Raw genomic sequence first — 23,717 nt, forward strand, 5'->3', positions numbered from 1 at the left:
TAGTATAATCAGAGAACATTGCTTCCTTGAGCTCCTAACTACAAAGAAAAGCATGTGGAAAGCTATGTATACCTTTGTGACTGAGACTGTGTGCCAAGAGACATTTAAATTTCCAAATCACACTAATGAAATGATCACACGATCACTTTTCAGTGTTCCACTGAAATACCTTTTCTTCCCTTCGCGACTGAGGACAACCCTACTTGTCAGGGAAGAAAAGGAAGACAAACATGAGGAAGAGAAGACTAAAATGTGACCAGATTTTTAAACCTGGTGAAAGTCTCAGCGTCCCTTGCTGTATCTTGGACTTATAGCTGTACCTGCATAATAGAAACAACGGTGCATGGCCCACAGTGAATACTTAATAGTGTTCATCTGTTTTTCACTGTGACCAGCTATCAATCCATTCAGCATTCATATAACCTCTAACAAGTCTTTTTTTTTTTTTTTAATATATATATTTTTAACGTTTATTCACTTTTTGAGAGACAGAGACAGAGTGCGAGCAGGGCAGAGGCAGAGAGAGGGAGACACAGAATCCAAAGCAGGCTCCAGGCTCTGAGCTGTCAGCACAGAGCCTGACGCAGGGCCCAAACTCACGAACCGTGAGATCATGACCCGAGCCAAAGTCAGCCGCTTAACTGACTGAACCACCCAGGCGCCCCTAACAAGTCTTTTCCATAGTTGCAAGCTACCTATTCCTTTGCCTTTCAACCAAAGCCATTTCAAACAAAGCCAGACCCATGACTTGGGATGACCTCTAAGGCTTAGTACAACTCCATATTTCTGTGTTATAGTTGTAGTCTGTTAGTCTAAGAATGGATCTGAGTTTGAAATAAAGATGTATAAGGCAGCTTACCTTAATTGTACCCTGACTGTTAGCAGCAATCAGCACATTGGACTCCTAGAAAAGAAGAAGAACTTTTAGAGTACAGAGAAGGATTTCCTAGAGGGCAGTACAAGAGAGTAATTTCCTCTTCATCTTTCTTTCTTCACTTCCCCTTAGGACACCAATAGAATCTGAAGTGAATAACCAACTTTAACATGTTTTAACTATGAATTTTAAACACAAAATCCCATCTTTTAAGGATTAAGTTTGAATAAAAAAATAAAATTGGAAGCAGAGTAGGAAACTTTCAAATGTAAAGAAAACAAAGAGAAAAATAGATTGCACTGGAAGAGAGGCCAAGAGAAACAAAGACTGAAATACAACAAAAAATGATAATAATTTGAGAAAAACAAAGTGCATAATCCTTTCCATGGAAAACTCTCCTTTCACATAGAATACCAGTAACTGATGTAAATGCTGGTCAACATCTCTGGCAGAAATTTCTATGGAGGGTTATTTCATATCAGGAAAACAGCAAAAAAAGGTGAATATTCATCTGTCAGAAGAAAGGCCATCTTCCCTTTTAATTCTTCAATCATTCAGTAGATGCATTTTTTAAAATTTTTTTTAAGTTTTATTTATTTTGAGAGAGAGAGAACAAGTGGGGGAGGGGCAGAGAGAGAAGGAGCTAGAATCCCAAGCAGGCTCTGAGCCATCAGCACAGAGCCCAATGTGGGGCTTGAACTCACGAACTGTGAGGTCATGACCTGAGCCGAAACCAAGAGTCAGATGCTTAACCAACTGAGCCACCCAGGTGCCCCAGTACATGCATTTTTAATAACTTTGGTGATTACTTTAATAGAATTTATGTGGCAATGTATTTTTTTATATTGTAAGTCTTAGGAGAGAAAAAACATTTCTCTGAAGGTAGGAAGAGTAGGAAAAGGAATGGACAAGACTGAGTTTACTAGAGAGAATCTCATTAAGTAAGAAGAGTTGGGACATGCCTCCTACTGGAAACAGAGAGTTTAGTAGGGCTCTAGAACTTGGAAGTGTATAGAAGTCTTTTTGCTTTTCAGAGTAGGCTGCTAAAAGGAGGTAAACAGACTCAAAACTGGCACAGAGGCCACATGGCTAATGGAAAGACCAAGTCCAAATAATATCTATGAGAAACAAATAAAGTGGTCAAACCTCAATGAAAGACAGGCTCTGCCAGATATCCTACAGGCTTCATGACAAAGTGACAAAGAGAAGAAAGAAATTGATTTGTATGCTGGGAACGTTACTTTAGCCAATAGGAGTTAAACTTTAGTTTCTTTGACAGATGAAATCTGTGCTCTATAAACTTACACATTTCTATTTTTTAACTTTTGCTTTGATTCCAGGTAAAGCTACTCTTGAAAAATGCTCGTCTTGTTGCTACTGGTGTAAGAGAAAATAAATTCTTCCACTATGCCCAAAATTTTGGGGATCAGAATATTCCTTGGATGGAACAGCCATCAACAGTCATAGCTGTATGAAGAAGTGATAAAGACATGTTTTCTCTGGGGTTTAGCATGGGAAATGCTGATGATAGGGTTCAGGGCACACAACCCCAAAATATGGCACCTTGTCATATCTGAATATTTTAAGCTGAAAGAGTTTGAGAAAACAGCAGAAGCAGGAAAGTCTCTTTGGTCTCCCACTCACTTCACCCCTCTTTCCTGAAACAAGTCATAAAACCCTCATGTGAGAGGCCCTCCCTGTACCCAGAGTAAAGAAGCATCCCTATCTCCAAAGACAAAGGGAGACCCCAAAGGGAATATGAACAAACAGGACTTGCCAAGTTTCCCCCAATTTTCAACAATTACATCATACTCATTAACCTATCCACATCTCTCACCACTACCTACTCTTTACCACACCTAGCATAAAATACCCAGGTCTGTTTATTTGGGTCTTCATTTCCTTATGAAGCCTTCCACATCATGTAAAACTTCTATTAGATTAATTTGTATGGTTTTCTCCTATTAATCTCTCTTGTCTAGTTTTTAGACCTAGCCAGGGACCCTATCTAAGTGGGTTAAACTTTTTCCTCCCCTATACTGATATTTTCCTAGCTGAGGTTTTCCCCTTAAATCAGCACATGTATTTTTAAAAATAGTTAACACAATATAGTATTCACTATTAAGTTAGTTTCAGTATTTACTTTGGGGAATTATGGGTTACTTCCGGGACTCAATGAGTATAGAATTAATACTTCCATATGGGGGTAGGGTGACAGGGCAGAATAAACATTTGGGATTTGGGATTTATTTACTCTTTTAGTGACTGGAATTAAGAAAGTGGTTGGAATGAGTTTGGGGTGTCCTTAGTTAATATCAGAACTCTCTCTGTGCTGGTCAAGAGGCAGAATTTCTATGCCTACCTCAGAAAACAAAAGAAGCACTGTGTGGGATCGTGCAGATTTCTTTCTAGCAAGAATTTTAAACAAGCTATGTGATATCACAACAGCCACTAATGGACCCAGAAATGCTTGTTCTGTGAACACCTTCCAGAAATGAAGCTACAAATAGCACTGATCAATCTAATCTCTGCTTGAGGAAAAGACTCCAGTCTCTAAGAAAGCAACTGTCACCCATTCATTTGATGTTGCAGTCACCAAGAACTGCTCCCTCTGCTATGGGAACACACAATGTCAGGATGATGAAAAATTTATAGCCCAAAGCTCTCCTCTCTTTCTGCCATTTTGGTTCTAGTCACCTCTGATATATATGTATACATTTATGTATTTATGTATTTATATATTCATATTTATGTATGTATGTGTGTGTGTGTGTGTATGTATGTATGTATGTATGTAGGCTACATACCCAGTGTGGAGCCCAATGTTGGGCTTGAAGTCACAACCCTGAGATCAAGACCAGAGCTGAGATCAAGTCAGACACACAACCAACTGAGCCACTCAGGTGCCCCTAGTCACCTTTAACACAAAGGATGAAGGCAGAGAAACCTGGTGGAGATAAGGACTCACTCTGGGGGAAGGGTGGGGGTTGGGGAGAGATGTACTTCTACCAGTTACAGACATTATAAATTATATAATTCAAACTTCTAATTTTTGGTGGAAGGAAAGCTTGGAAAAGCATGGTATGTTATCATACAGTTTGAAAAACTGAGCTTAACATTAAGAGAATATAATCTAGTCAGATCATCACATAAGAGGAGTTTGAAGTCTATACACTTACTACACTAAACTGAAGAAAGAAGTTATCTAATAACTATCCAAAATGAATAAACAATGTTGATTGTAACCTCAGGACTATCATGGCATTAATAGATGTTGCCATATTAAATGCTACCAGAGGGTTAACTCTAACATCTTTTCCTGTGGAAACAGATAAACATCTCATTTACAAATAAGCCAACATAGGTGCCCAGTTGGAACCACCTTTGGGACTAACATATAGGTGAAAGGGTGTCCTAAGACCTCTTAGAAGCACTGAAAACTATTCAAATTAACAAACAATGAAAGAAAAATAACAGCTTTACATCTCAGTATGCCCCTCCCTCCGAAGACCAGGAACTTTTAAAGGGATTTAGGATTAAACTTTCAGACAGCCAGATATTAGCTTAAGATAAAGTAACTTTTGCATGCAACAGAAAAAGAAAACCAGGTATTTTACTTCAGCATAGAGATATCAAAGTGATAAGTACAAGATTATTACTGTAGTTTTGAGCGATTCTTGTGTGCATTTTGAGTAACTGGTAATTCTTAGCTATAGCTGAAGTCTGCTAGAGCCCTAATGTATGTAAGTTCTGGCTCAATGGGTTGCTTTTACTTGCTAAATAAAATTAAAATGCCAGCCAGTGGGGCACCTAGGTGGCTCAGTTGCAAGTCCATTGAGCATTGGACTCTTAATTTGGCTCAGGTCATGATCCCAGGGTTATGGGATCCACACTGAGCATGGAGCCTGCTTAAGATTCAATCTTTCAGGGTGCCTGGGTGGCTCAGTCTGTTAAGTGTCTGACTCTAGGTTTTGGCTCAGGTCATGATCTCACGGTGTGTGAGTTCGGGCCCATATCAGGCTCTTCACCAACAGTGGGAAGCCTGCTTGGGGATTCTCTCTCTCTCTCTTTCTCTCTGTCCCCCCACCCCCCTCCCCGCTTGCTCTCTTTGTCTCTCTCTCTCTCTCTCTTTATCTGTTCCTGCCTCTCTCCCCGCCTCACACATTCTCTTTCCCTCTAAAATAAAAATAAACAAAAATAATAAAAATAATAATTGGGATTTTATTTTAAAAAATAAAATAAAATGCCAGCCAGTAATTCTCATTATTTTTTCCCTCTTTCTTAAAAACTGGCAGTTTTGTTGCAAAATTCTCTTTAAGGTTAAGCTAATAATATACCTATCTTCTTAACTGTACAGAGATTAAAAAAGACAATGGGAAAATTAGCAGTAAGTCTTTTATGAAAATATAAGACACATACACAAACATACACCAACTTGCTTAAAGTCAGTGTATACTTATTTATCCTGAAACAAAACTAGCATCCACTGGAACAGTTTTGCCTTTACTAGCTTGCCTAGAAAAGTGCCATTATAGCTAATATGAGCAGGATGAGAAATAAGTTATTCACTTAGTTTGCTGTTGAAGGATTTATTCTTAGAGATGGACATAACTGATTTTAAATGAGAAATAATTTTACTATAGAAATGAATGTTAAAAAAAAAAAACAATTTCCATTTCTGGCAGTGACAGAGTAAACGGAATGGATTTGCCGTCTTCCTGTAAGGAACCAGAAAGCTGAACAAAATCTGTAAGACAGCACTGGGTAACAGGCAGTACAGGACTATCATCCTTTATGAGAAGGGAAGAGGAGAGTCCAAGAATTGCCCTGGCTTTCTGCTTGGAGGCAAGTTCTGAGCTACATGGCAAGAGGAATCCATATAAGAGCCCAGAGGAATCTAAGCAGACCACAGTAGATTTATTAAATTGAGGAAACAGATAAAGTTCGGAGTATTTGTAGGGCAGCTGGAATTTGTAGGGCAAACTACCACAGAGGAGAAAGTACATAAAAGTAGAGCTCCAGGAATCTGCATAGGGGTCCCCCTGACTGTAAGTTGTTATAACAAACCACGTACGAATAGGGTAAAACTACACAAGGCCAGGAAAATAACAACGAACAGGGAAAGTACAACTACTGAGAATCTAGAACACTATCAAATGCCAGACTTCACGCAGAGTCAAGAGATGATTGAGTTTTGAGGAGCCAGAGTGAAGAGACCTCACTGAACATTTAGGGCGCTCAGCAAAGTCCCCAGATGGGTCATTCCTTGTTAGTAGGGCTAAATTAGCCTTAAAGTAAATGCTTCTCTAGACCAGGGACAGGCAATCTATAGCTTACAGGCCAAACCAGCCCATGGGCTATATTTTGTTTTTCAGTTTTAATGGAACACAGTCATGATAATTTGATTTTATATTATCTCTGGCTGTTCCTGCACTACAGTAGCAGAGTTGAGGAACTGCAACCAAGACCATATGGTCTGTAAAGCCTAAAATATTTGCAATGCGGTTCTTTAAGAAAATGTTTGCTGATTGGCACTTTAGAGTCACCTTAATAAAATTTAAAAACAAGTGTCCAAAAATCATGTCTATCTCCAAAAACAACCTTCCATTGAAACACACATTCATATTATTTTTTAAATATATAATTGATTTAAAATTTTTTGTATTTTAAAGTAATCTCTATACCCAGCGTAGGGCTCGAACTCACAACTCCATGATCAAGAGTTGCACATTCTATTGACTGAACCAGCCAGACACCCCCAAGTTTTAATACTCTGAAAAAAATTCAACAAAATCCAGCATTCATAATGTTGAGCACTGAAAAGGCCAAAAGCATGACCTATAACCAGGGGAGGGGAATCAATGAATAGAAACAGATCCAGAAATGATAAAGACAATGGAAGCAGCAAATGAGGATTTATAAAGCAGATATCACCATACTCAAGTATTTAAAGAAACAGTGAACTTAAGAGAAATGGAAGACATAATTATAAAACCCAAATGGAATTCTCCACCTGAAAAGTACAGTATCTCAAATAAAAAATTCACTGGATAGACATAACAATGGATGAAACAGTGGAGAATAAAACACCAAGAAGTTTGACATGGGGAAAAAGAAAATCCAAATTGAAGAATAAGGGGAAAAGACTGGGAAGGTTAAAAAAAAAAAAAAAAAAAAAGATTAGCATTTGTGCGACCAACAGGACAATATGCAATCTAATATATGTGTAACAGTAATTGTAATTCTGAATAGAGTAGGGGCAGAAAAAAGTATATAAAGATAGAAGGCTAAAAATTTTCCAAAACTGAAAATTTTATATAAAATACCCACAAATACCACCACATCAAGGCAAATCATAAATTGCTAAAAATGTGTAAGAAAGAAAATCCTGAAAACTGCCAGAGGAAAAAAAGACATTACATACTGAAGAACAAGACCACCAATTTGTCATCAGAAGCAATGCAAGCCAATAAGACAGCATCTTTAAGGTAATGAGGAAGAAAACTGTCAACCTAGAAAGATTATGCAGAAGTAAAAGATTATTTTCAAAGAACTAAAGCTGAGATAGCAGCAGATCTGCACTGTAAGAAATCGTTAAAGTTCTTATACCACATGAAAATTCAGATCTAAACTGAAAGATGAAGAGTGCTGTAAATGACCAATATATGGGTAATGATCAAAGATATTTGCTCTCTTGTTGTTTAAGTTTCTTAACAGATAACTGCCTGTTTAAAGCAAAAGTAATAACAATGCATTACGGTTATTATAAACAGAAGTAACATATGACAGCAAAAGTACACAGGATAAAATAGGAAAACAGAAGTATACTGTTCATAATGCATAAAGTGGTATAATCTGAAGAAAGACTGTGGCAAGTTAAATATGAGTATTATAAACCTTAGAGAAACCATTAGAAAAGTATAGAATTAGTATAGCTAATAAACTAGTAAAGGGAACAAAATGAATTACAAAAAGAACGGAAATGAGGGACATGGGGATAGAACACACAGAATAAATAGAAAACAAATAGCAAGATGGTAGACAAATATCCAACCATAGTGATAAGTAAATGTAAATGGTCTAAATACTGTACTGCTATGAAAAGGCAGAGACTGTTAAGACTTGATAAAAGAACCAGACCAGTTCTATGCTGTCCATAAAACACACATTTAAAAAAACCAACCAAACAAACAAAAAAAACATGGGTGCCTGGGTGGCTCAGTTGATTAAGCATCTGACTTTGGCTCAGGTCGTGACCTCATAGATCGTGGGTTCAAGCCCCGCGTCAGGCTCTGTGCGGACAGCTCAGAGCCTAGAGCCTGCTTTGGATTCAGATTCTGTGTCTCCTTCTCTCTCTGCCTCTCTCTCTCTCAAAAATAAATCAATATTAAACAAAAAAAATTTTTAAAGATACAAAGTAAAAGGAGAGAAAAATATCTCACGCAAATATTAACATAAGAATGCCAGAATGGCTCTACTTATATCAGAAAAAGTAGATGTCAGGACAAAGAATATGACCAGGGATAAAAGGGGACATTTTATATTTAAATAAGAGTCAATCAATTTTTAAAAACCTAAATGCATATATATCTAAAATTGAGCTTCAAAATACACAAAGCAAAACTGACAGAATTGAATGGAACAGATAAGTCCACACTTGGGTTTGGAGACTTCAATACTCTTCTGTTAATAATTCAAAGAATAAGCAGACAGAAAATCAAAGACAAAAAAGATTTGAATCATACTACCAAAAACAAATTGAGCAAATTAATATTTACATAAATCTTACTTAAATGGCAAAAACTATACATTCTTTTCTTTCTTCACTATTTATTTTAAGAGAGAGAGCAAGAGCGCATGCAAGTGGGGAAGGGGAAAGAAAGAATCCTAAACAGGCTCCACACTGTCAGCCAAGAGCCTGACACGGGGCTCAATCCCACAAACCGTGAGATCATGACACTTGAGCCGAAATTAAGAGTCAGATGCTTAACTGACTGAGCCACCGAGGAGCCTCTATATGTTCTTTTCAAGTACATGTGAACTATTCACCAAGACAGACGATATGCCAGACCATTAAACACAGCTCAATAAATTTAAAAGACTGAAATTATGCAACTATGTTCTTTGACTGAACAAAAGTATAAAACAATAGAAAGAAGACATCTAAAACAATCTCTAAATATTTGGAAATTTAAAAACACACCCTTAAATAACCCAGGGCTCAAATAAGAACTCATAAGGAAATAAGAACACAACATATCAAAATTTGTATAACGTAGCCAAAACAGCACTTAGATAGAAAACTTTATCTCTAAATGCTTATAAGAATAAAGCAGAAAGGTTTAACATCAATGATATAATAACATGCAGCTTAAGCTAGAAAAAAAAGCAAATTATATAAACATAAACATGATAATAAAAAGCAGAATCAATAAGATAAAAATAGTTAAAATTATTAAAAACAAAAGCTAGTGCATGAAATAAAATTGATAACCTTCTACAAAAAAGATAAAGAATATGTAAGTTAACAATATCAGAAATGAATGAGGGGATATCACTAGCTTCCTACAGTTATTAAAAGGATAGAGAATAAACACAAACAACTTTATGCCAAGAAAACTCACAGGCACTGTAATGTATAAATTCTATGAAATCTGCAAATTCTCAAATATGACAGAAGAAAGAAGAAGTCAGAATACAGAGGAAAAAGGAACCCTTCCAAACTTAGTTTGTAAGTCAAAGTCAGAGAAAAAAATCATTCCAATTGCCTTCATAAATAGATACAAAACCCCTTAACAAAATACCAGTAAACAGGGGTGCCTGGGTAGCTCACTTAGTTGAGCATCCCACTCTTGATTTCAGCTCAGGTCATGATCTCATGGTTTGTGGGATCGAGCACCGCATCAGGCTCTGTGCTGACAGTGCTGAGCCTGTTGGGATTCTCTCTCTCCCTCTCTCTCTGCCCCTACCCAGGTCACTCTCACTCTCTCTCTCAAAATAAATAAACATTCTTTAAAAAAAAAAAAAAAAAAATGGGCATTACATTAAAAAAAATACCAGTAAACAGAATTTTGCCATATACAAAAAGAATAATGCATCATATCCAAGTGGGATTTATTCAGATATTCTGGTTGGCTTAATATATAAAAATAAAATCAGTGAATGTAATCCACCATTTTAAATAGAACAGAAAAATCATGTAGTCATAACTGACAGAAAATGCATTGGACAGAATTTAATACCTATTCGTAATAAAAACTCTCAGCAAACAAAGAACAAAAAGGAATTCCCTTAAGGTGATAAGGAATTCCTATGAAGAACTTTTAGCTAACATCATATTTAATGGTGAAATGCTGAACTCTTTCTCTTTCAGGCTGGAGGCAAAGGGAGCCATGTTTGCTTTCACCACTCCTATTCAACACTGTATTAGAGGTCCTACCCCATGTAATAGTCAGGAAGAAGAAAGAAAAAGCACACAAATGAGAAATGAAGGAGTTATCTTTATTTGTAAATGACAGGATTATGCAGAAAATATTAACAAATCTTCCAAAAAGCTGCTAAAACTAATAAACCAATCTAGCAGGGTTGTCAGATATGATGTCATTATATAAACACCAATATACAGTATTTCTATAAATTAGCAATGAATAATTAGTAAATGGATTTTTAAAAAATACCATTTGTAATGACATCAAATACATGAACCACTTAAAGGCTAAAATACGCATAAGACCTACACAATGAAAACTATAAAACAATGTTGAAAAATATCAAAGAACACCTAAACAGATGGACAGAAATACTATGTTCATGGACTTTCATAAAATAAGAATGGTTTTATGTGTAAGCCTTGGTATTCACTATGATAAACATTTTTAACTAGAAGAAAGATACCTATTAAACAAAATCAGAATATAGCCCTTTTCATATTTTTCCTCAACTCTTAAGCATTATGTAAAACTGATTTCTCCTCTCAGAATGAGACTAAATAATTTTGTAGGAAAAAAGTGGAAATAAAAAATTTTATGTTAACAAATTTGAATATTTAAACCAAGTACAAAAATTCTTATAAAAAAAACTGACCAAAACTGAGCAAGAAGAAATAGAAAACATGTATCATCCTACAGGCATAAGAAAAGAAAAAGTGTCAAAAAATTTTTTGACCTCAGGCTTACATGATTTTATCTGAAGTTCAGTCAAATATTCCAGAACAGAGTTCTTGCAATATCACACATATTTGTCCACAGAAAAGACGACTCCTTGACTTGTTTCATGAAACTTAATATAATTAGGAAATCAAAATGTGACAAGAACAGGGGCGCCTCAGTGGCTCAGTTGGTTAAGTGTCTACCTCCTGGTTTGGGCTCGGGTCATGATCTCACGGTTTGTGAGTTAGAGCCCCACATCAGGTTCCGTGTTGACAGCTTGCCACCTGCTTGGGGTTCTTTCCCTCTCCCTCTCTCTCTCTGCCCTTGCCCCACTTGTGCACGTACACACTCTCTCTCAAAACAAATAAAATAAAATGTGACAAGAACAATGCAAGACAGGAAGATTATAGGCCTATGTTATTTGTGAAAATAGATGAACAAGTCCCAAATGAAATAGCAAGTCAATTTTAACATGAATATATATCCATATAGGCTTATTCCAATGAGGTAAGATTGAATTAAAATTAGAAAAAAAAATTAAATTATCTATCACGTCAATATTTAAACAATTATTACATCATCTTCAATAGGTACAAAAGAAAGCAATAATATACTCCAATTTCATTTATGATAAGAATTGTCCACAAGCTGAAAGGTGAAAGAAACTTCCTTATAAGGTTTCTACAAAAATTTACAGCAGAGATTATACATAATTGTGACATACTCAAAAGTTTTCCCTTTAGTGAGTAACAAGACGAAGATGCCAGTTATCATCACTTCCATTCAACATTATACTAGAGATCCTGGCAAAATAATAAAGCAAAATGAATACAAATTAGGTATAAAATTGGAAAAGTAGAGATTAAACTTTCATTACTTGTGGATCATATTATTAAGTACATACAATATCTCAAGAATGTAGGAAATGGATAATTAAAATTACTGAGAGAGTTTAGCAAGCTGCTGGATTAAAAAATGGTGACAATAACATACCATTCCTCAGGGGTCACTGTGACACCTTTCTTTCTAATATTTATTGGTTTACTTGAACTGGCAATATACATATGTGATAAAAATTCAAACAGTACAAGAGAATAAGGGATAAGTATCTCATTCCCCTGTTCTGAGTCTCTGAAGCAACTACCATGATCAGAAGTGAAATCTTTCCAGATAAACTAGCATCATTACCGTGAACTTCAACTGTATGGTAGATCAAGCACACCTTCGGGGCTTTCTCAAGATGTAAAAGAATCATAAGTTTTCTGTCTGGCGATTCTACTCTCTCTTTATCTTGTCTGAGTTTCAGGTAACAAACAACCCTACTTCCAACTTGGGATTTCGTTCTTGTTAAAGTGACAAGCCATATTTTATATTCAATTCCAAGCCTCTTGATCACCTAAGAGAAGTCCTAGGTTTCCCTTACAGAAAAAGCAAGTCCACAGAGCTCACTTCTATATTTCTGCACATATTATTAATTGGTCTTCGGGATGAAATGGACCGAAGTAAGACAATCCGTACCCTTAAAATCAAATTAACTTAAACATGTGGGTAAAAATATGCTATACAGATAGACAGCCAGAGTGGCAAAGTGGAAAAAACAGTCACTGGCGTCAGAAACACTTAAGCTCAGTGGTCTAACACTTCCAAACTACGTCATCATGGACAAATTACTTAACCTCTCTAAATCGCAGTCTTCTCATCTGTAAAATAAAACTGAGCTAATAGAGCTAATGAAGGGAAGGGAAGGGAAGGGAACTAATAGAGTTGTCATCAAATGAGATACATATAGAAGTATCTGGCACACAGTATGCATCTTTTAAGTGGGTGTTTTTAAGGAAAAGTTGCTTCTAGTTCTGGGTAAGAGTTTAAGAAAAAGAAGATAGCCAAAACTGCCAAAAAACCATGAGGAGATGAAAGGATTGTTTAAGTAATAATGGGTTATTGGATTTGGCATTAGATGACTTGGTGACCTCAAAAGCAACTCTACCTGAAGTTCAAATCTGTGGCATTTAAGAGCCTTTGCACAACTTCCTGAAGCTAACTCAGTCTTTAGAACTTGGCTTTGACAGAAGCTTCTGGAAAAAGCTTTCTCTAATCTCTGCGGTGATAAGGTAACTCTCTCCAAAATGCTTCCACAGAAAGAATAAAGGGCCATTATCACAGCACTATCATGCCATGATAGTGGCTTCAGTATAAAGTTTATTAATTTCATGCCATTTTATTCATCTATCATTAGGGTAGATATTGCATGCCAGGTATTCTACTATGTACTAGGTTCTGAAAATGAGGAAGACGTGATGTCTGATATTGAGATTACAGACTGGGAGGGTAAATGGAGGTTTAAATAGAAAATTACTATATTATTATAAGAAATATAGAGTTCAGAGGGGCAACTAAGGAAGCAAGAAGGAAGTGATCCTCTACCAGGGAGAGATTTAGCAAGGCTTCAAACATAAGACCACAAATGGAACATGAAAAAGTTGAAATTTCTCAAGAGAAAAGATAGAGGATATTTTAGGCAAAGGGCCATGGTCATGCAAACGTAATGAGTCTGGGGGGAAAATGGTGTTTGGGAGTGATGAGAATTGTGAGTCAGCTTGTGTATTAGTTGATTAGATGAGAACAACAGGTTGAGGTAAACACACAAATGAACTCTCTCATAACTAGGTTAGGATGTTATTTATGGATAACAAGGAGTCAATGGCAAGGAAAAGACAGAATTAATTTTTCTAATAGCGTTCTATTCCTTCAGTGATGTCTCATCCCCCTCTCACACTCCCCAGGCACCTAGAGTCATTGTCTTTTATCCTATCCCTTAAAAAAATTCTTCAATCCACATTAAGTTAAGCAAGTGAAATTCTTACAAAAAGAAAAAAGAAGTTGTATGCTGGTAAGTGGAAGACAATAACTGTATCCTCAAACACAGCTCAAAAGCTGTGTTTTTTTAAGCTTTTTTTTTTTTAAGTAGGCTCCACACTCAACATAGGGCTTGAACCCACAACCCCGAGGATCAAGTTATATTCTCTGCTGACCAAGCCAGCCAGATGCCACCAAAAGTTGTTTTCTTGAAATGAATATATGGAAACTCATTCATTCATTCATTCATTCATTCATTCATTCATTCATTCCAGAGGGAGAGAGAGCACACACTTGTGAAAGCAAGCAAGCACAAGTGGAGAGAGGGGAAGGAGCAGGGGGGGATCTTAAACAGGCTCCACACTCAGCAGAGAGCCCGACAAGGGGCTCAATTTCATAACCTTGAGATCATGACCTGAGCCAAAATCAAGAGTTGGCCGCTTAACCGACTAAGCCACCCAGGCGCCCCATACTCACTTTTAAATAAACATGTTTGTAATATGTGATGCCAACTTTTAAGTATTTTTAAAAGGAAATTGCATACAGAAAAAAATATTGATTATTTAATAGCCTACCTAACTACACGTACAATCTCTTCTCAGTATAATGCACTCTATACATTGCCATGAAATTATTCCCATGTGATAATATCATCTCCCTGGACGGCGGGCTTTAGGAGCTTACTAATGCTTACGTAAGAAAGCCTACACTTTGGGGCCCCTGGGTGGCTTAGTCAGTTAAGCATCCGACTCTTGAACTCGGGGTCATGAGTTCAAGCCCCACCTTGTGCTCCAAGCTGGGCATGAAGGAAGGAAGGAAAGGCGTGGAGGAAGGAAGGAGGGAAGACTGCACTTCTTTTTTCAGCATGGCATTCAAGACTATGTAATCTGGAACCTCTCTCATCCTCCAACAGAGTTCCTACCCCACTTTCTTTACTTAGGTTACTCGATTAGAAGTTTCTGAGACATCTATTGCAGTTTCTTTCTTTCTATGAAAGAAACTTTTGTTCACACTGTTCTCCAGCCTGAAGGCTGTATAGAAAAAGAGCCAGGTAGACCTGGATTCAAATTCTAACTCTACTATTCCTTTTTTTGTTGTGTTACCTTGGGTAAATCAGTTAACTTCTCTGACCCTTAATTTCACTTGTAAATAGAGGTCAAAAGTATATACCGTAGGGGCGCCGGGGTGGCTCAGTCAGTTGAGTATCTGACTTAGGCTCAGGTCATGACCTCACGGTTTGTGAGCTCGAGCTCTGCATAGGGCTCTGTGCTGGAGCCTGCTATGGATTCTGTGTCTCCCTCTCTCTCTCTCTGCCCTCCCCCACTCATGCTCGCTCACTCTCTCTCAAAAATAAACATTTAAAAAAAAAAGTATATACCTTAAAAGACTTATGGTGAAGATTTTGAATTGAGAGAACACTTAGCATATAATGCCTGGTTGGTACTAAATAGATGCTGGTTTCTGGTCTTCTGTCCAGGTCTTTACCTGTCCTTCACCTGTGTCTTAAGCCTTCAGAAACCCTGTATGTCTTTATGAAGTCCAGCACAAGAGCCGATATCTTCATAAAGTCTTCTAGAATTCTCCCTATTAGAAGTAATGTCTCCCCCTCTAGGGTCAATACTTTCAGGAGTAATTCTGTTAGAAGGATTTCTTTCATTCAGGCTTATCCCACAGATGTTTATAAATATTTATATTGGGTTGCAAACCATCTAAATACATTTTATATACTTAGGAATATATTTTATATATTGCAAAATTAATATCTAATGAATTAAAAACAGGTGCAAGTTGTTCAGTTATATGGATTAGTGTAGGAAGTGTTGAAGATAATGACAGCAACATTTATTATTTCTTGACTGGTCATTAACCTTGAGTTTCTCACCTATCTCAATAACTTTTCATATATTTTCTAATTTTGTTCCACAATATGATGTGGAAGATACTATTATTCTGATTTCATAGAAGAGAAAACAGAGGTACAGAAAGGTTGGTAACCTGCCCAAAGCCTCGGAGCTAGTATTTAGTGGCAACAGGAAGCAAATCTGACAATCGGACCCTAGTAGTCTTAATCAGAACACTACCCTAAGACAGAAGTTCTAAATAACACATGATCCCCCCTTCCCCTGAGATGTTTTAAAAGCACAACCTTGCCAAATAAAAATCTCAAAAAATTCAGAAACCATTTTCTCCTCCAAAGCAACTTTATGGTCTGTGTTGTAAAACTCAGGAAGGCAAGTTCTTTGAAGATTTTATTGAGGGGAAAAACAAAGCTAAGACATATGATCTTTAAGACTGAGTCTTCCTGTCAAGTGACAGAACGTTATTAGTGAGAGGGCAGATGTAAAGTACACTGAAATACTATTCACATTTGTCTTCTAAAAGCCAAGAGCTGCAGCTGAGATAGTAAAAATTAATGTAAGTGGTCTGTCTTCAACAGTTTGTACTACAAGCACTGAATTTTCTTCTTAAAGTGTCCACTGAGTTAAACCTGTACATCCATTTAAATTCTCTAGGCAAACACTCAAAACGATGAAACTGGTAAATCACTATGTACAACACAAAGTATCTGCAAATACAACTCCCTAGAGGACACAGAACAGTGAGAAAGGTGGCTAAATTTCATATTCTTCCTTAAATAAATATTAATGAAGTATATAAAAATGTGAGGTAACTAGACTTCAACCAAGAACAACTCACAATCTACATCTATCTGTTAATTCCTTAATATTCTTTTAATAGAGTTTTTTTTTGTCTTATCTGGCCTTCTCTTTTTTATGAACAGCTACCTCCTTTTCTCACTGCCAGAAAAGGGTGTTAATTTGGAGTACTGACCACGGTGTCACTGCAAATACAAGACCATACATACTCTCGCCTCTTTTATACCAAGATTGGGGGCCTTCGCCACATTTTTTTCTCTTTGGGGTGGGATGGAAGGGTGGGGATATTTATATTCAAAATACTTCTGGAAAACTACAATGGCTTTTCTCTTCGCATATGAATTCATGGACTTGGTATACGGTCAAATCTGACTTTGCCTCAGGATCCTGCAGCCACAGAACACTTTTGATTGCATTTGCCCCTTCAGCTTTCCTGTTCATGTATGATCTCTAGGTGCTTTAGGAACATCCTTTTCCTCTCCTCTGACATGAGATGCAAATATAATATGCAGAGATTTTTAACAGTTTTCTTTTATCAATGCTCTGTTAAGTCATACTGTTCAACCATCCGGTTTCCTCGACCCCTTTTTATTTTCTTCAAAACCATCCCTAAACCTTTATAAACTTCTCAACAGCACCCTCTGATTTATATACAAACAAGAGAAACTACTCAAAGTGCTGACATGTAGTTGCTTCCTCTTACTGAGACACAGTGGCTTTCCTAACATGCAGAAATCATTCTTTTATTAGAACAATAGAGTAGATCTCTTTTATCAAGTTTATATCATTTCTGGATCTCAGAATTATATGCATTACACTTTTGTCTGGATGTGACTCATAAGAAGAGTCCTCCACCTTGACTGGAGTGTGTTCACTGACCTTAATCCAGCCATAAATCTAGGCTGCATACGGGAGCACGTGAGAGCCCACAAAAAGATACCCAAACACTGGTTCCAAAATGATCTTCAAAGATTTTTAAATGAATGCCATTTGTAAGCCCAGCAGTTGTTGTTGTTGTTGTTGTTGTTGTTTTGTCCCTGAGCTTTCTTTCAGCATGTGGTTTTTCTGAACTGACTTCATGAATATATATATAAATATGTCTAAGAAAGAATGAGCACAAAACCACAATCTATCAATAAGAGATCCTACTCTTTAAACTGAAATGTTAGTTAGCTTTCCCTGCCTTCTAGAGAGGATCCTAAGGCTGAATTATTTGTTTGAATTGAATTTATAAGACAGACAATAAATGAATTTTTTGATCTTAGAATCTAAGATTCTCATTTTACTACTATCTCATTTTACTATCTTGGAGACGTAGTAAAAAACAAAAAACCAAACTTCTATCATTATCACATAACCCACTGTTGACCACTACAGGCCAGTTAATGTGCTAAGGACTTAATATGAATTATTTCACTCAGCCTCCACAATGCAGTCTTCATGAGGAAATTACCATTTTCATCCTCAATTTAAAACAAGGGAACACGATCTTAAAGACACTTGGTAACTTGTCCAAAGCCACAAACACAGGTATGAAATAGCAAAGCCATGAATCAATACATGAAGACTGATAACAATATATCAATTGTGGGTCTGTAGCATACTGATTTAATAAGCTTATAGCATGCCTGGCCCCAACCCAAATTTACAAAATCAGAATGGAAGGAGAAAGGCATCTTAGGTGAACATTTGAAATCTACGGCAAAACCTTGACTCTACTATATATATGGATGTTACATTTCAAATCTCATATACTTAAGAGTCCTTAAAGCCTTTCTCTGTGTAGAATTTGGTCCTTTATATATCTCCCTAGAAGTATGACTTCAAGTGCTGTCATTGGAGAAAAGGGCTTGGCCACAGATCTAAGGTAGAAGAGAGTATTCTATAGTACTCTACTCCTCCCTGCCAATCCCAATTCAAGATCTGGGAGACTGGAGTTTCTTCGTCACAAGGAAACACTTTCAATATCATCCAGTTAAATCCAAATCCTTTTTTTCTTCCCTACCAATTTCCTCACTTAAGATGATACTGGGTCCCTATCTAGCATAAACTTTATAAAGACTATCATCAATAGAATGATATAATCTATGATTAATAAAATGAGTCATTATTTTAATAAAATATATTCATCATACTTCATTTTTTATTCATTTAAATACCTGTTCTTTATAACTAACATATAATAAGAGGAAATGAATTACTCAGCCAATCAAAAGAACTTGCGGGGACCCCTGGGTAGCTCTGTTGGTTAAGCGTCCATCCAACTCTTGATATCAGCTCAGGATGTGATCTTGCAGTCATGGGATGATCCCCATGTCAGGCTTCACACTGTGCGTGGAGCCTCCTTGGGATTCTCTTTGTCTCCCCTCTCCCCCGCTCATGCTCGTGCTCTCTCAAAATAAATAAACATTTAAAAAATTTTTTTAATTTTAAAAGGACTTCTAAATTTGGTGGCTTATCATATTTTCAATTTCAAAATTCTTAAGCTTTATAATTAAGATTTTCCTGAACAATGGAAACATCCATATTGAAGATTTTTTATAATCATTCTAAGACAAAGTGGACCAGATTTTTTTTTTTATGGCAAACTAATGATGCTCTAGGTGCTAGATATTTCCTATACCTAGATTTATGAAAGGACAGTACTAATCAGAAGACATCAATGCATATGAAATTCAAATTTTATCTAAAAGTAAAAGAGCCTAATGTGATAATGACTATAAATAAAATACCAGCCCACTGAATTTTACCACTGGATCTGTTCTCTACATGAAAATTCACATTCATTAAAAAGGATTTGGTATCAACTGCTCCACTGGGAAAATGACCATATACACATATAAAGATTAATCTACAATTTCTTTGTAGGATTTCTTCTAAGATGTTTTACCATTTTGAAAGGCTAACAATACATCAATGACTTAGACTTCAAAGTAGTCAAAAATCATGTCTAAGTGTCAATTCGGAAATGCATATATAGACAGAAACACATACACACAGAGGAAGGAACTGGAAGGAGATCCACCTCTGCCAAGAATCTACCTCCACCGGAATCACCAGATTATCATCTCGCCTCTCTACCTCAAACTTCCCGTTTCCTGTTAAGACCTTTTTAAATTTGGTATCCACAGGAACCTGTGTTCACATTTAGAGCATACATAACACATACTGTTCTCAGGGGTGGATATTAAAACTATTTAACAACAGGAACAGGCACCAACCTAGCAGAAGAAAATTAATATAGCTATGCCATTACTTCTGTGACTGCCCCTGATTTTAGCATATCCATGGCCATAAAAGTAGATAAAATTCTATCTAGTCTTTAAGTATAACAGTAAAGAGACAATACATATTCCACCTTCTAATGGGACTTAAGTTTATATTGTGAGGATCGAATTCTGAGCTTCCACAAGGAAGAATGGGTAACTGATGGTACTAGGGCATTGTACAAAATACGTACTTGCCTTCACATTCAAATAAATCCATCTCTAATTACTATGTCAGCTTTGATTTGTCATATATGAGGGTCACTTGATTCCTATATTCATGTATCTGGTTTGAGTAGAAGCCAGCTGTCATCTACTAGATTTACTGGAGTTTGTGGAGGACTAAGGGGCATATATGATCTGGCAGCAAAAGGGGGAGAGCACACACAGAACTACAGGGAAGATGAAATGGAAGAACATGGTAGCAAGCAGGTTCAAAATGACGGAGACACCGCAAAGCATTTAAGAACAGCTAGTTAAGTACTACATTTCTCGGCCTCGGCTGAAACATCCCAGAAAATGATGGAGTGGTGGAGACACCTCTCAAATATATTTATAAACAAATCCTAAGATAGATTCAGTCATAAGACATTCTTTTCCCTTTTGAATTAAGCCTCGATAATATTTGTGTTCAGAATTTTTAGTAAGAGGTCATTTTAGTGAAGGGTCTTGAATCTAGATTTGAATTTCTCATGTAACTACGCAGAGCACAAATAATACAAGTGAGTACAAAATCTTAAAATTGTTCATCAAAATGAAGACCAGAGTAGACTAATGACTTCTAAAGAGTTTCGAAAAATAAGGCTATTCAACAACTGTCTGATACAATAATACGCTCTGATTATTCTGATACGCTCAGCGTAAGAAATATATGGGGATTTCAGAACTACAAACAAGGACAGATCCTCACACAATTAGTTATAAATAAACCTGGCGGTGGCCTGCTTACAGCACACCCTGGTGCTGTGTAACACACCTCAGGGCATTAGAAATGCCACTGCAGCTCCCTCCGCTGCTATCCACCCCTCCCCTGCTGACAGAACACACACCCTGAAAAAAATCTAAGAATTCAAATTTAGTGCTAAGAAATTAATACTTAGTAGCTAGCTTTACCCCAGTAATGGTCATTCCTAAAATTTGTTATAGACTTAAAAAATCACATAAACTGTATTTTGGAACAGTCACTTTCTTAATGACAAATCAATTTTTAATGAGAAAAACTTCATGGAAGTTACCTCTGACCAGCTTCTTCATCTCTAAAATACTGACTGACCTCTACTGATAACCCTGATTAATTAAGTCAATGTGGTCTCTCGGAAAAACAGTATTTCTATATTCATTCCCTTGGCTTAATCAAACAAACAAATGAAACCTATTTTTAAGACCATAAAATATCTAAAAACCAGTTAAGATGGATGCAGGAGTCTGCTGGTGGGAATGCAAACTGGTGCAGCCACTCTGGAAAACAGTATGGAAGTTCCTCAAAAAATTAAAAGTAGAACTACCCTTTGACCCAGCAATTGTACTACTAGGTATTTATCTAAGGGATACAGGTGTGCTGTTCTGAAGGGACACATGCACCCCAATGTTTGTAGCAGCACTATCAACAATAGCCAAAATATGGAAAGAGCCCAAATGTCCATCAACAGATGAATGGATAAAGAAGATGTGGTATATACACACAATGGAATGTTACTCGGCAATCAAAAAGAATGAAATCTTGCCATTTGCAACTACGTGGATGGAACTAGAGGGTATTATGTTAAGTGAAAGTAGTCAGAGAAAGACAAATATCATATGACTTCACTCATATGAGGACTTTAAGACACAAAACAGATGAACATAAGGGAAGGGAAGCAAAAATAATATAAAAACAGGGAGGGAGACAAAACATAAGAGACTCTTAAATATGGAGAACAAACAGAGGGTTGCTAGAGGGGTTGTGGGAGGGGGGATGGGCTAAATGGGTAAGGGGCATTAAGGAATCTACTCCTGAAATCATTGTTGCACTATATGCTAACTAACTTAGATGTAAATTTAAAAAAATAAATTAAAGGGTAAAAAAATAAAAAATAATAAAATGCACAACTACTAAGTAAAAAGAAAAAAAAAAGACGGATGCAAAAATAACCTCACTTGGTTGTCTATCTAAACTCCAGCACACTTAACTGTCACAGATATTAAACAAAATGGCACGAAAGCAGTACTTGGAATGCTGGTTTCTAAGGCTGTATGGAGGGGAACGATCGGACTTAGTCAGCTGCCCTAAGCCAGACAGAGACCTCCATGTTTATGTAGGATCGCTGCAATTTGTAGACAAAAGGTATTTTTCCATTTGTCCACATGGTTGGTTCCTGCAGGTTCCATTTTTGGTGCGCTTCATTATTAAGAAGGCTTTTGTCATCCAGTCTTTCCTACAGCAATTTCCTGACTGCATCAGATTCTCATTTAAATACACTTTAATGCATTCAAATAAACTAGAGAAAAAAACAGGATTCAGACAGATAATGGAAAAAGAACCATTAAACCATATAAAGTCAAAGTGATCTTTACTCTAGGAATAAAGGTTGTAAAGAACATGTACAAGGAAAGGAGGATTGAGATATACTCCCCAAAAATCACTCACCACCTTCTCTTCATTCCCAGTGGTTTCCAAACTCTTCTCCCTTCTCATTATCCAGCCCTAATCAACTTAAGTTTCCTTGCCACACAACAACTCAAATATTATCTCCAGACACCCACAACTTCCCTCACATATCAACGCCTCTGTACCTTGGATGCTCTCCTGAATAAAGCTCACGAACAATGTGCTTGCAATCACACAGCTGACAGAAAACAATTACTTGGTGTACACCACAGAGGGCCTCTGACCATCGAGTGTGCATTTCGAAGGGTGCTATCTGCACAACCCTCCAGAACACTCTGGCAAAACCGTCTGGAGAGTTCGGTGCTGCTCCAGGGCTACCACATAACACATGACAAACAGCAATGAATGTAAGACACGGGGCCCCAGACTGCATTTCAGTTCTGCCATAGCACTGCTTCACCTTCTTGGAGACTCAATTTCTTCAACAATAAAACAGGTAATTTTAGGTGCTTCACAGAATTTTTAAAGACTCAAAAGAAACCAAGTAAAGCATCTAACCGAAAAGGAAACAGAATATTATAGGCACCAAATAAGTGGCAGTTATTAAAACACTATAACCTAAATTTCTTTACAATCAAAAGGCAGTTGACTGAAGTATGACTATCTGAATATATCAGTCACCATATTCATGATCTTATAAAATTGACAAAAAACATAAAGTAGGCTCCCTAGCTTAAGTAGACTTAAATGTTATCTTAACTCTTTCCTAGAGCACTAAGTAGCTCTTATTACAGTAGCTGCACATGTTGATATTTTTTGCTCTCAAACTAGAAGCAAGGAATAAACAGGGGCAACGCTAAATAAAGTACAATTAGAGAATAATACACTTGAATGGCAGCTGGCAAAATGCATTCTGTAGGTGTATCAGTAACTTAGAAACCAGAAAGCATAGAGATGAAACGGTTAACAGGAACAAAAAAGTAGGCATGGGGCTGGGAAAGGATGAGAGGATTTAGGTAAGTGGGAGAGGGAGAGCAAGGCAACACAGATTTATTACAAACAACGTGAACACAGTTCCAGGCAAGAAAAGGAATAGTACTGGGCAATGAGCAAACTTACTTTTTTTTTATTTTATTTTAAATTGTATTTTGAGAGAGGAAGAGTATGTGCATGCAAGCAGGGGAGGAGCAGAGGGAGAGGGAGAGAGTCTTAAGCAGGCTCCACACCAAGCGCAGAGCCCAGAAAAGGCACGAAAGCTCTATGCCCTGCTGTCACCACTGCCACCTTTTGAAAGACAGGTCTTTAACTCCAGCTTTAAGATCTTGATTT

The 23,717-nt window shown here is 36.9% G+C and overlaps 1 protein-coding gene and 1 non-coding gene across 7 annotated transcripts in view; both read right to left on the reverse strand.

The window, feature by feature from the left end:
* The window catches only part of COP1 (COP1 E3 ubiquitin ligase), a 260,298-nt gene that overhangs the window by 3,504 nt on the left and 233,077 nt on the right, over positions 1 to 23,717 (reverse strand). For all 6 annotated transcript variants that reach the window (XR_014136418.1, XM_060643577.3, XM_060643574.3 and 3 more), the window contains one exon: positions 860 to 904. Coding sequence is in view for 5 of the 6 variants with exons in the window: in XM_060643577.3 (XP_060499560.1) it covers positions 860 to 904 (45 nt within the window). In the remaining variant the exon portion in view is untranslated. The remainder of the gene's footprint in view (positions 1 to 859; positions 905 to 23,717) is intronic.
* On the reverse strand, positions 22,029 to 22,169 carry LOC132686984 (small Cajal body-specific RNA 3). The gene has a single exon (XR_009613934.1).

Source organism: Panthera onca, chromosome F1 (assembly GCF_046562875.1).
Source record: "Panthera onca isolate mPanOnc1 chromosome F1, mPanOnc1 haplotype 2, whole genome shotgun sequence".
Lineage (NCBI taxonomy): Eukaryota > Metazoa > Chordata > Mammalia > Carnivora > Felidae > Panthera > Panthera onca.